Genomic DNA, 12,942 nt, shown 5'->3' with positions numbered 1-12,942 from the left:
AGGCCCTGTTCTCATGTTGCCACTCTCTGGACGTCTCATGGAGCAGGCACACGAAGAAGGCCCTCAGATGATGGTCGCAGGGTCCATGCTGGTTCATATGGGGGAGAGGCGGTCCTTGAAACCTGCTTGTTCCTCAGCCCTGGCATAACATAAACAGATTCTGAGGTGGAGTGGCGTTACCATGCCAGTGGTGGCCAAAACTGGGGGGGTACAGTGGAGGCAGGACATAGCTACCATGCCTACCGGCCACTGCTAACATTATCCTCCATGAATTACCGTATTTTTCGCCCTATAGGACCCACTTTTTCCCCTCCAAAAATGAAGGGGAAATGTGTGTGCGTCCTATGGGGCGAATGCAGGCTTTCGCTGAAGCCTGGAGATCGAGAGGGGTCGATGCCCGAGCCTCCCCCAACCCCAGCCCCCAGAACAGGCTGCTCTCCGCAAGCCGTAGGAGCCCGGCGCGAAGTTGCAGGCTTGCGGAGAGCTGCCTGCATCCCGAAGCCTGGGGCGCGCTGAGAAGCGCGCTCCAGGCTTCGGGCAGATATCCGCAAACCTGGGGAAACTGGCGCGACTTCCCTCCGGGCTCCCTAGGCTTGCGGATAGCAGCCTGTTCTGGGGGCTGGGGTTGGGGGAGGCTCGGGCATCCCCCGCCCCAGCCCCGTGCCTGGGGGAGAAAATAATTTTTCCCCTTTATTCCCCCCCCCCCAAAAAAAACTAGGTCCGCCCTATGAGCCAGTGCGCCCTGTGGGGCAAAAAATACGGTAGTTTAATCGCATTTGGGATACTCTGAATGCCAGTTAAACTATGGAACTCACTGCCACAGGTGGCAGTGATCACCGGTAGTAAGGGTGGCTTTAAAATACAAGAATCTGTAAGGATTATTTTTTAAAAAAATAATAATAATATTTTGCTCTTTATATTTTGACATTTACCTTTTGCACCCACCTGTCTCAGAAAACATAAGTAAAGCACTTAATCACTTTCTGCCCTATTGCAACACTGCTTATGGTTTCCGTTGTTTAAACTTGCCTACTTTTGTTTTCTCTTGGCCTACAAGCAACTGGATTTGTATTCGGCACAGCAATTTCGGAACCGTTTTCGTAATACTGAAACTCGGTAATAATAAGAGAATAATAATAAATAAAAGAGAATTAGACAAATTTCTGGGGGAGAGGGCTATTGCTGGAAACCACAAGAGGGGAGTGTGCTCCTGTGTTCGAATCCTGCTTCCGGGTTTCCCTCAGGCATCTAGTTGGCCACTGTGAAAACAGGATGCTGGCCTACATTGGCCACTGGACTGATCTGGACTGAGGGCTGTATTGGAAAGTCTACCTTAAAACCGCTGAGTGAGACGCCTGTCTGCTAATGATACCCAACTCTATTTCTTTTTCAACTTTTCTTTATGTATATAAAGATTTAAGAAGTATAGAAAATGATCTGTTACAGCCAAGTAGATAAAGTGCTTGAAAATCTATCCCATAGGATTGCAACCCCTAAAAATCTAAATGACAAAATAGGAACATTTCATTTAACACAAATCAAACAGAAGCCTGTTAAATAAACAAACAAACTTGGTTAAATTACATTTATTCTTACCCGAGAGATTTAAAACCGATTCATTTCCTTCCCCAATTCCTGTTGGGTGTTGCATAGTTCGCTCCATGCACATTTCCTCAAATTACAACGGATATTTAAATATCCAAGGTGGCAGTGATTTATGTAGCTTTTTTGGTTTTTTGGTTTTAAAAAAAGTTCTTTTTATTTGATCGAAACCACAGTTCAGTGACATGTAGCAAATAAGGAAACAGGAAGAAAAGTAAATAAAAATTCAACGTACGAAGAAAAAACAAGGAGGGAGAAATCAGGGTTGTTGCATTCACAATCCCTGGGAATAATAAGCCTAGAAGTGTGAATTTGGAAGGGAACCCAAAGGCCATCTAGTCTGACCCCCTGCAATGCAGGAATGATCCCACCAGCTGCAGAAATGCTGGTGAAAAGGTGCAATGCTGCAGCAGCGTTTGCTGGGGTAAAGGTCCCCAGCCTCTGCTGCGGACAGTTAACTCGGTGGCAGAATTGCACCGAAAACATCCAACTGAGATTTCCTTGGAGAACAGCAAGCTAGGAGCACCCAAAATTTGTCACAGGGTCAGCCGACTGCTGAAGGTCCCTATCCGGCCCCGGTCTTCCCAACGGCAGATGTTGCCGGACACTTCAGACGCCTGCTGGACGTCTGCTGAGCGTTCATCTTTCCATGCCACTGCTATTTCCTCCTGGGCGGCTGGAGAATGTGGCTGTGCCGGCAAGCTGCCTCTAAGACGAAGGCCGGCTCCTGACGAAGCCCCCAGCGGCCCCTTTGTAGCTGGCGAGTGTTCTCCGTCTGAGGTGGGGGGCGTGGAGTCGTCCTCCGAGTCTGTGGGGTCCTCTGGCAAGGCTGGAACGAAAGAGGAGGGCCTGGTTAGGTGGGGGCCAAGCTACACACCCACCCTGCCTCAGATTGTAAAGATGCACAAAGTCTTTGCAGGAGCCAACCAGCCGTAAATCACACCCAGCAAGCGAGAGTTAACTCTTTATTAGCAAGGTTCTTTTTATCATATGTGGTGGTCTTGTTACTAGGTTAAGGCTTACTGGGGAATGATATACAGTGGTACCTCAGGTTACAGATGCTTCAGGTTACAGACTCTGCTAACCCAGAAATAGTATCTCAGGTTAAGAACTTTGCTTCAGGATGAGAACAGAAATTGTGCGGCAGCAGCGGGAGGCCCCATTAGCTAAAGTGGTGCTTCAGGTTAAGAACAGTTTCAGGTTAAGAACGGACCTCCAGAATGAATTAAGTTCTTAACCCGGGGTACCACTGTACAATGAAATGAAAAGGATATTTAAAATAATGTTTGTAAAAACCCCCAGAAACTTTTCTTTTGGGAATTATAGGAATTGTTGTTATTTAGTCGTGTCCGACTCTTTGTGACCCCCTGGACCAGAGCACGCCAGGCACTCCTGTCTTCCACTGCCTCCCGCAGTTTGGTCAAACTAATGTTGGTAGCTTCAATTATAGGGATAGAACTACCTAAATTGTATAGAAAATTATTCATGTATGCGACTACAGCGGCAAGAATGTTACTTGCTGAAAAATGAAAAGAAGCAGAAGTCCTGGCAAAGGAAGAATGGATACAAAAACGTACGGAATATGCAGAAATGGCGAAACTTACCGGAAGAATAAGAAATCAAGATAAGCTTTTTATAAAAGAATGGAAATGGTTTGTTGAATATGTACAGATAAATTGTAAACAGATTAAAAGCACTGGCAGGATTACTGTAATAACCTGCATCTATATATTTAAAGAAGATAAATAAATGAGTAAGTTAAGTTAATTTGGATATGCAGAAGATATTAAAAGTAAATTTAAGGAACCGCAGAAAGGGGGGGGGGGGAGGAAGTCAAGTTTTAAAATGTCAAAATGAATGTAAAATCAGTGAAATGTATATATCTGAAAAGTACAAATAAAATTAAAGAACAACAACTCTTTATTAGCAAAATAGGATCCTCACAGGAGTGTCAGGCCTACAGAGCACAGCAACTCAGGTGTCGCTCTCATGAAGCTGGTCCCTGCTGTCAGCATCGCCCTTGAGCCAGTGCCGCCGACTGGACTCATCCACTTCAGCCCCAACTGGGCCAGCACTTCCAGAGACCACCTTCTGCACAGGAACAGGTCAAAGTGCTGTGCACTCACAACTCAGAGCTGTGAGCACCAGATTCACTCCCGAAGACAGTCGTTGCACAGCAGAGTACAGCAGAGCATAAACCACTTGGAGAACAGCTCTGTAGAATAACTACAGTGGTGCCCCGCAAGACGAATGCCTCGCAAGACGGAAAACTCGCTAGACGAAAGAGTTTTCTGTTTTGGAGGTGCTTCGCAAAACGAATCTCCTATGGGCTTGCTTCGCAAGACGAAAATGTCTTGCGAGTTCCTGTGGGTTTTTCCCCTCCCCCCCTTTTTCTAAGCCGATAAGCCGCTAAAAGCCGCTAATAGCGCTAATCCGCTAATCCGTCAATCATACACAACTATATACAACTATCATACACAACTATATACAGAGCTAAATGGAGATGCTGAACTGCTCTTAGCAGCAACCTTATCTATACAGAGATAACACACTCTCTAACACTCAGTCTCTCTCTCTGATGTGAGGCTGGAGCGGAATAAGTAGTGAGCAGAAACCGCCCCCCTCCTCTCTAGAGAATCAGCAGAGAACATCAGCAGATTCTTGGAATGGGAGGGGTGAAATCTCCTCACCTGCCTCCCCACAGGGACTATGTCTCCTCTTCTCCAGGCGTTTTCCCAAGCAATCTGAGACTGCACCTGCGGACAGCCAACCCCTCCTCTGCCCTTTTCATGCCTCTCTGGTTCTGGGAGAACAGGGAGGATGGGAGCTGGTTGCAGCAGGAGGGGGAGATAACACTGTGTTCTGGTTTTTGAACAATTTTCGGAAGCCAAACATCTGATGTGGCTTACACAGCTTCCGATTGAGTGCAGGAAGCTCCTGCAGCCAATCGGAAGCTGCGCCTTTGTTTCCGAACAGTTCCGGGAGTCAAATGGACTCCCGGAATGGATTAAATTTGAGAACCAAGCTATGGCTGTATTATAAAAGATGCAGATGGGAAGGATTAACAATGAGACCCACAAAGGGGAGGAGTGAAGTCCAGGAGCTTTTATATATTACGCTGCTATGTGAATATAAAATTTAATTTAATATATCATATATATAGTTGCAGCAACTAAAACATAAAGCCAGACGATAAAAATACTAAAAAGTTAAAAGCACGACAGCACCCTCTTCCAACTCACCACTGCGTGGCAGACATTCACGGTTCGCAACACCCGATCCGGCGGCCTTGACCCGCTTCCGGTAGAGCAGCGGGCGGATGACTGCCTCTTCAGGCCTCACAGCTTTCTCCACCGCTTTGTCGAATGGCAGGCCCTGCCGCCGGTAGGCCCTGACCCTCTTCCGGAGGTTCCCATACGTGTCGTTCCACCTCTTGCGGGTGGCGAGGCCTGACCTCTCGTAGTATCCCAGCGCAGACACCCTCTTGCCCGCGGCCGCAAAGAACGCCGCCTGCCGTGCAGCCGCCCTGCTCCCGGGGACGAGGCCCAGCGCCGCCTCCTTGTTCGCCACCACCAGCTTGTACAGCAGCGTCTTCTCCTCCATGTTCCAGTTGGGCTTCCGCCGCCGCTTCTTTGGTGTCCCTGGTTCAGGAAGGTCCCCTTCCATGACGTCCAACAAGCAAAAGGCAGGCCTGAGGTGCATGGCGGAAAGGTTTCTGTTGACCGCCTCCGTGCTCTGCTGGCACGGAAGTTTGTCTGTGCTCACCTGGCCCACCCAGCGGTTCCTCCTCCGCCTCTTCCGCCGGAGCAGCTGCTCATCGACCTCCTGGTCCTCACTCTCGGAAGCCGGCTCTCTCGGCCCCTTTCTGGAATGTTCCACTAGTGCAGGGCCTTCCCACAGTTGGCTCCTCCTCCCACACTCGTTTTCTGCTCCGTAACCTGTTGAGAGGAAGAAGGGAAGAGATGCCTGCTTGGGTGAACCTGGATGGCTAGTAGACAGACGCTGTATGTGGAGAGCCCCTCTTGGGGATACTCCATTCCATGCCTTCTCAGCATGCTTAAAGCTTCCCATCCACCCGGGCTGTCCATAACCCCTTCAGTGCAATGGTGGAGCCCTATAACACAGTGTGGCAGGGGATATTAGAAAACAGGACACAATATAATCAGGAAAAGGGGCACAATATTCCCCTCATATATTTTTTTCCTAGTAGTAGATGGACAACCAGTGTCTATCTTCTCCTCCTATATTTTATACATTTATTTACATTTTTTACATTTTATTTTTACAAAGTAATAATCGCAAATAAATATCTCCTGCTTGGACTACTGCAATGCGCTCTATGTGGGGCTACCTTTGAAGGTGACCCAGAAACTGCAATCAATCCAGAATATGGCAGCTAGACTGGTGACTGGGAGTGGCTGCTGAGACCACATAACACCGGTCTTGAAAGACCTACATTGGCTCCCAGTACGTTTCCGAGCACAATTCAAAGTGTTGGTGCTGACCTTTAAAGTCCTAAACGGCCTCGGCCCAGTAAACCTGAAGGAGCGTCTCCACCCCCATCATTCTGCCCGGACACTGAGATCTAGCGCCGAGGGGTGAGCTCCCGTTGCTCGATCCCTGCTCCTGCCAACCTAGCAGTTCAAAAGCACTTCAAAGTGCAAGTAGATAAATAGGTACCGCTCTGGTGGGAAGGCAAATGGCGTTTCCGTGCGCTGCTCTGGTTCACCAGAAGCAGCTTAGTCATGCTGGCCACATGACCCGGAAGCTGTACGCCGGCTCCCTCAGCCAATAAAGCGAGATGAGCGTCGCAACCCCAGAGTTGGCCACGACTGGACCTAATGGTCAGGGGTCCCTTTACCTTTACCACTGTATAAGAAATAACTGGCAATGCCTGGGATCAAACTGGGAACCTCCTGCTCACTGATGGACTTGAAAATGTCTCCTGACCTCTCTCCTGGCTCTCTCTCAGCCCGCTTCTCCTGTGAGGCACAGATTCCTCCAGCGTCTCCTCTCCGTCAGGTTCCTGCTGGAAGTCAGGCCTGGGCCAAATCTCGCCTCCATGACGACGGTAGCGAGGCTGGGAGATGTCGTCTTCTTCCCTCCACCTCAAGGCCTCGTATTGCCCCACAGCCGCCGACTGCTCTGGGGTCTCTCTGCCCTCCAAGCTTAGTCTCCTCTGCCGTCTACCTGCTTGAAAAAGGAAAAAGACGGAGAATAGTGCAAGGTGCACCAGACGTCTTCCGAAGGTGGCACTGTATTTTTCACTCCATAGGTTGCACTTTTCCCCTCTTAAAAACTAAGGGGGAAAGTCTGTGCGTCTTATGGAGCGCGTGCAGGGGGGAGGCACGCAGGAAAAGCCCCCAAGAGCCGCACACAAGCTTCGCGCGGCTCTTGCGGGCCTTTCCCCAGGAGGGAGAAGGGACTGACAGGGCCAGTCAGTCCCTTCTTCCTCCTCGTAGAAAAGCCCACAGGAGCCGCACGCTCCTTAAAGGGTGCGCGGCTCCTGTGGGCTTTTGCGGGAGGTGGGGGAATTGCCATAGCCTTGCGCAACCTCCCCCGGCTAGAGAGGCTGCGCACGGCTAAAGAGGAAGCCAAGGCAGCCAGCGGGATGGATCGAGCTCGCTGCCTTGGCTTCTTTAGCCACGCTTCTTTAGCCACGCTGGAGAGGTTTAGCTCCCGGCTGGAGAGGTTGCACGGCTATGTCAGAAGCCAAGACAGCCAGCAGGATGGATCCTGCTGGCTGTCTTGGCTTCTTTGCTCTTTGGGGCTGGGGGGGGGGAACCCGGGCTTCCCCCACAGCCCTAAGAAGCTCTGGGATAAGTGGACAGGTTGCAAGCAGCCTGTCCGCTGCTCTTTGGGGCTGGGGGGGGAATAATATTTATGGTCCGGTGCGTCCTATAGAGCGAAAAATACGGTAACTCAACAAGCCTTGCAAAACAGGAAAAAGCTGCAAGAACCCCCATTTCCCCTTCTCTGTCACACCGGGAGAGGAGGGGAAGTCGTGCGGAGTTGACAAATAAAGAAACGAACCACTGAGGGCTCTCCAGGAGGTCTGCAACATCCCAGAAATGAAGACCATTGCTTACCATGTGAGGTCACCTCCTCCTCCTCTTCCTCTCGCTTGATTTCGCGGCACAGCTGCCCCGGCCTAGCGTCTGCCACTGGGGAACTCACAGGTGGGTCCACAAATGGCTGAAATGACAGCAAAGACGCCCTTCAGGCTTGAGCAGGAAGGGGATGAGATTAGAAGAGCCCTTGAGATCGGTGGCAGAACACCCGCTGGGCATGCTGAATGCCACAGGTTCAATCCCCGGCTTCTCTTGTTTAAAATAACAAAGGGTCACCCAGCACAGTGTTCTTCTGTCAGATGTGGTTGGACTACAAATCCCATCGTCCTTGACCTCTGGGCTAAACAGTGGGTGATGGGCTTTGTAGTCCACTTATATCTGGGTACTCCAGGTTACAGCCACAGCGCCACCCGCGTCCCTTCCTTAAACTGCAATAAATAAACAGAAGTTTATGTTCCAACTTAACCCTGACTGGACTGTACCAGGTAGGGCCTGGGTGGTGGCAGCGAGAAATAAAGTGGTGGCACAGGGATCAACAGACAGTGAAACGTCCAAGGACCCTGTGTGATCGCCACAATGCCCTGCTCTTACGAGGCACAAACCAACCTCCCTCGCTCGGTGTGGCCCCCACTCCAACTGTTCCTTCCTCTGGAGGAAAAACTCAGCCAGGATCACAGCCTGGGCGCAGGTCTCGGGGTCCCGCTCCTTCACCCAGCCCTGGACTTCGGGCGGCAGGATGGCCAGGAACTGCTCCAGGACCAGCAGCTCCAGGATCTGCTCCTTGGTCGTCTTCTCGGCCTTCAGCCACTGCCGGCAGCGCTCCTGGAGCCGGCTGTAAGCCTCTCGGGGGCCGCCGGCCTCCTGGTAGCAGAAGCGCCGGAAGCGCTGCCTCTGCTTCTCCGTCCTCAGGGCTGCGGCCCGCAAGATGGCAGCCTTCACCTTCTGGTAGTTCTTCCAGTCCCGAGACTCCAGCTTGACGAAAGTCTGCTGCGTATCGCCGCCGAGGGCCGGCAGGAGACGGGCCACCCACTCCTCACACGGCCAGTGGCAGGCTTCGGCCACTTGCTCGAAGGAGGCCAGGAAGGACTTAGCGTCGTCCCAGACGCTGGGCTCCCCTGGTGACTGGGGGGTCCCCCGTTCCGGGCTAGGGGGCTCCAGCTTCCTCAGGAACTCCTGCCACTGGGCCTCCCAGCACTGCAACAAGTCCTCTTTTGAGTTCAGCGCGACAGGCGGTTCTGTGGACCCCTGCAGGAATTCCCCGATACTCCCAGCCTGAACGACGTGGGGGCCCCCGTCCTGCCCATCTCCCAATTGGTCTGTCACCTCTGATGGATCTGGGTCTTCTGTTTTTATCCCCAAGTGCTCTCTCGGCTCAGCAGCAGCTGGGACCCAGATGCTAACCTCCGCGCCCTTCAGCTCCAACCCTGCCATGTCCTTCCACGGTTCAGAGACACGTCCTCCCAACGCTTTCACAGCAAAGAGAGACATTTTGGTCCTGCAGGTGTCTCTCGGAACCCCCGGGCTATCCCACAAGGCCACTGCCTTTCTCCAGAGTGCAGATCTTCGGGGATTCAATGGGCGACGAGAGGGAAGCAAGGAGATCTGCCAGTGGTGGGGCAGGGTTGTTCCTGGAGGGGAGCAGAGAGGGAAGAGAGAGTTAAAAACACCATCTCCAACTCCTTGAAAAAATTTTGCACAATACTTGGGAAGACAGGCGAATTAATGCCCGTGTACTGGAAGAAGGAAAGATCACCCGTGTCGGAGCAATGATTCAACAACATCAACTTCGTTGGACTGGTCATGTTGTGCGGATTATTGTCTCCCAAAACAACTACAGTAGTACCTCGGGTTAAGAACTTAATTCGTTCTGGAGGTCCGTTCTTAACCTGAAACTGTTCTTAACCTGAAGCACCACTTTAGCTAATGGGGCCTCCTGCTGCCGCCGCGCTGCCATTTCTGTTCTCATCCTGAAGCAAAGTTCTTAACCCGAGGTACTATTTCTCGGTTAGTGGAGTCTGTAACCTGAAGTGTCTGTAACCTGAAGCATATGTAATCCGAGGTACCACTGTACTTTATTCCGAACTTACAAATAGAAAGCGTAATGCTGGTGGTCTTCAAAAGAGATTTAAAGACTCTCTCAAGGCAAATCTTTAAAAATGTTGTAGAAACAGTGACAAGTGAGAAACACTGGCCTGTGAGCGCTCCAATGGGAGAACAGCCTTTACCAAAGGTGTCATGGACTTTGATGACGCTCGAACTCAGGACAAAAGGAAGAAACGCGCTAAGAGGAAGGCAAGCTTGGCAAACCCTCACCATGATCAACTCCCTCCCAGAAACCTATGTCCCCACTGTGGAAGGATGTGTGGACCCTGAACTGGCCTCCACAGTCACTTACAGACTCACTGTTAAGACTGTGTTTATGGAAGACAATCTTACTTGGCTATGAGTGATCGCCGAAGAGAAGAGGGAGGGGAGCAGAGAGAGAAAAGAGAGCTGGGAACAGAAATATGAGACCAAACAGGACTGCAACAAAGTGTTGCTCCATGAAATGCTTCCACCTGGGATTCCACCCCCAAAGCCGCTCAGCATTCTGCAGCCACAGAGCATGCTCATTCCTCACATGGGCTGTTTTGAGGAATTGTGCTTTGTACCCCGACACGAACAGAAGAAGAGCACTACAGTGGTACCTCGGGTTAAGAACTTAATTCGTTCTGGAGGTCCGTTCTTAACCTGAAACTGTTCTTAACCTGAAGCACCACTTTAGCTAATGGGGCCTCCCGCTGCTGCTGCGCCGCTAGAGCATGATTTCTGTTCTTATCCTGAAGCAAAGTTCTTAACCTGAGGTAATATTTCAAGGTTAGCGGAGTCTGTAACCTGAAGCGTCTGTAACCTGAGGTACCACTGTACAAGATCAGTCCAACTTCCTGGGCAACTTTTAACTTTTTATTTATTTATCTGTTAGACTTAAATACCACCCTTCCTCACAGGCTGGCAGGACTGTTCACAGGATAAAAATACGAGGTTTAAAGCACAAGTAAATAATTCAAAACAAACACTCCCTCCCTTCTCACAAACGCATTTCATAGGCTATAGAATATGAATCAGCCCAAGGCCTGGTTGAAGAGGAACATTTTTGCCAGGTGAACTTTCTGCTGAAACTCACAAGCAGAACCTGAGAACAAAAGCGCTTCATCATTGTAATTTCATTTCTATACCGCTTTATATTCTTAAGGAGGGAGAGCTCAAAATATCAGTCGGGATCATTGGTAGAGCATGAGATTCTTCATCTCCGGGTTGTGGGTTCGAGCCTCGCATCGGGCAACATGCACTGCAGAGGGTTGGGCTAGAGGACCTTCTGGGTCCCTTCCAACTCTGTGATTCTATGATCAGGTAAAGGTAAAGGGACCCCTGACCATTAGGTCCAGTCGTGGCCGACTCTGGGGTTGTGGCGCTCATCTCACTTTATTGGCCGAGGGAGCCGGCGTACAGCTTCCGGGTCATGTGGCCAGCATGACTAAGCCGCTTCTGGCGAACCAGAGCAGCGCACGGAAACGCCGTTTACCTTCCCGCTGGAGAGGTACCTATTTATCTACTTGCACTTAGATGTGCTTTTGAACTGCTAGGTTGGCAGGAGCAGGGACCGAGCAACGGGAGCTCACCCCATCATGGGGATTCGAACTGCCGACCTTCTGATCGGCAAGTCCTAGGCTCTGTGATTTAACCCACAGCGCCACCGCAATCCAAAAACATGACAGAAGGAAGCCACATACAAGCTATGCATTCAAAGCAGCAGAAGTAACAGGAACGTAAAATATTATATTCTCCCCAGTTGGGATTGCCAGCATTCAGAGTCCCCACCCATCCTTTCTGCCTTGCTGCCCCTTCTGGAAACATAAGAAGAGCCCTGAATCTGGATCAGGCCAGGGGCCCATCGAGTCCAGCATCCTGTTCTCACAGTGGCTGACCGGATGCAAGCAGGATCTGACCTCAAGAGCCCTCTCCCTTCCTGCAGCTTCCAGAAGCACTGACCGTGGGTGCAAGACACAGCCATCCTGGCTGGTAGCCATTGACAGAGCTCTCCTCCATGAACTGTCCTAACCCACTTTGTAAACCCTCCAAGGGGACGCGGGTGGCGCTGTGGGTTAAACCACAGAGCCTAGGACTTGCCGATCAGAAGGTTGGTGGTTCGAATCCCCGCGACGGGGTGAGCTCCCGTTGCTCGGTCCCTGCTCCTGCCCACCTAGCAGATCGAAAGCACGTCAAAGTGCAAGTAGATAAATAGGTACCGCTCCAGCGGGAAGGTAAACAGTGTTTCTGTGCGCTGCTCTGGTTTGCCAGAAGCGGCTTAGTCCTGCTGGCCAAATGACCCAGAAGCTGTACGCCAACTCCCTTGGCCAATAAAACGAGATGAGCGCCGCAACCCCAGAGTCGGCCACGACTGGACCTAATGGTCAGGGGTCCCTTTACCTGTGAGCCCTCCAAGTTGGCAGCAACTCAAACTCTCTCCCTCCCTCCCAGCCAGCCCCACAACCACTCAGCCCTCCTTCAGAATCATAGTCCAACCGCCTGCAATCCAGGGGGGTTGGGTGGCCATCTGTTCTGCATGTTTTCGCTGAGTTTCCTGCATTGCCGGGGGTTGGACTAGATGACCCCCGGGGGTCCCTTTCCAACTCTGCAATACTATGATTCTATGAATGCAGGAATAGCTGTAACTGAGCTCAACTGCAAGCTACTGAAGCCACTGAAATGCACATTTTCTGAGATCTTGAAGGTCCAGGGCGCCTTGTTAACCAGAGTAGCTGCCTGGAGCCAATTCCCGTCCAGCCTTAAAACTCAGCGGGACGAAGGTGCAAATCCATTTTCCTCCTCCCCTTTCCCTCTGAGTCACCTTGTGCCTTTTCCTCCCCTTCCGAGGCCCAGGCGCCCCGCAGGCAACGGCTGCCCTCCGAGCCTTCCCCCTCCTGCAAGCCCAGCCAACTCTTCCTGCTCCTCCGGCGCCTGCCAAGAAGCAACATTTGGAAATCGCATCTCCGGGCGGGGCCAGCAGAGGAAGCGGCTTGCATGCAGCTGACATCCGGTGCTCACTTTGAAAAATAAATAAAACAAATGGGTTCTTTCTAGGAAGCACTGACTCTTTGCCTTTAACTCCTTGAGCAAGAATAAGAATAATAAAACGCGCTGTTGCAAGCTGCGTGCGCAATTGCGCAAAGGGTGCCTTCTGATCTCTTGCACCCACGTCTGTCACCCAGCTCTGTGGTGTTGTTGTTGA

At 51.2% G+C, this 12,942-nt stretch overlaps 2 protein-coding genes across 3 annotated transcripts in view; one reads left to right on the top strand and one right to left on the bottom strand.

Moving 5' to 3' along the window:
- Window positions 1–12,942, top strand: part of LOC310701313 (uncharacterized protein) — a 172,945-nt gene that overhangs the window by 133,725 nt on the left and 26,278 nt on the right. The gene's annotated exons all lie outside the window — the stretch shown is intronic.
- LOC310701160 (uncharacterized protein) lies at window positions 1,382–12,721 on the bottom strand. 2 transcript variants are annotated; one of them, XM_083491553.1, is made up of 6 exons: window positions 12,562–12,721; window positions 8,280–9,301; window positions 7,692–7,797; window positions 6,553–6,795; window positions 4,845–5,540; window positions 1,382–2,431 (listed from the first exon to the last, which is right to left on the bottom strand). In XM_083491553.1, exons 1-6 carry the CDS (start codon window positions 12,686–12,688, stop codon window positions 2,139–2,141), a joined length of 2,487 nt encoding a protein of 828 aa, XP_083347679.1. In that variant the 5' UTR covers window positions 12,689–12,721; the 3' UTR covers window positions 1,382–2,138. The 2 variants fall into 2 exon arrangements, with proteins under 2 accessions (XP_083347679.1, XP_083347680.1); XM_083491554.1 differs by having other exon boundaries at window positions 6,553–6,792.

This window comes from Podarcis liolepis (genome assembly GCF_965112155.1).
Source record: "Podarcis liolepis genome assembly, chromosome: 2".
Lineage (NCBI taxonomy): Eukaryota > Metazoa > Chordata > Lepidosauria > Squamata > Lacertidae > Podarcis > Podarcis liolepis.
Note: the sequence above shows the minus strand (reverse complement) of the source record. Positions and strands in the feature narration are given on the sequence as shown.

Coding starts and splice junctions, on each gene's coding strand:
- LOC310701160 (XM_083491553.1), bottom strand. CDS start 12,688: ATGTTGCTTCTTGGCAGGCGCCGGAGGAGCAGGAAGAGTTGGCTGGGC. Junction 9,302..12,561: donor AGGGGAGGAAAAGGCACAAG/GTGACTCAGAGG, acceptor GCTCCCCTCCAG/GAACAACCCTGCCCCACCAC. Junction 7,798..8,279: donor GGCCACACCGAGCGAGGGAG/GTTGGTTTGTGC, acceptor CTGTCATTTCAG/CCATTTGTGGACCCACCTGT.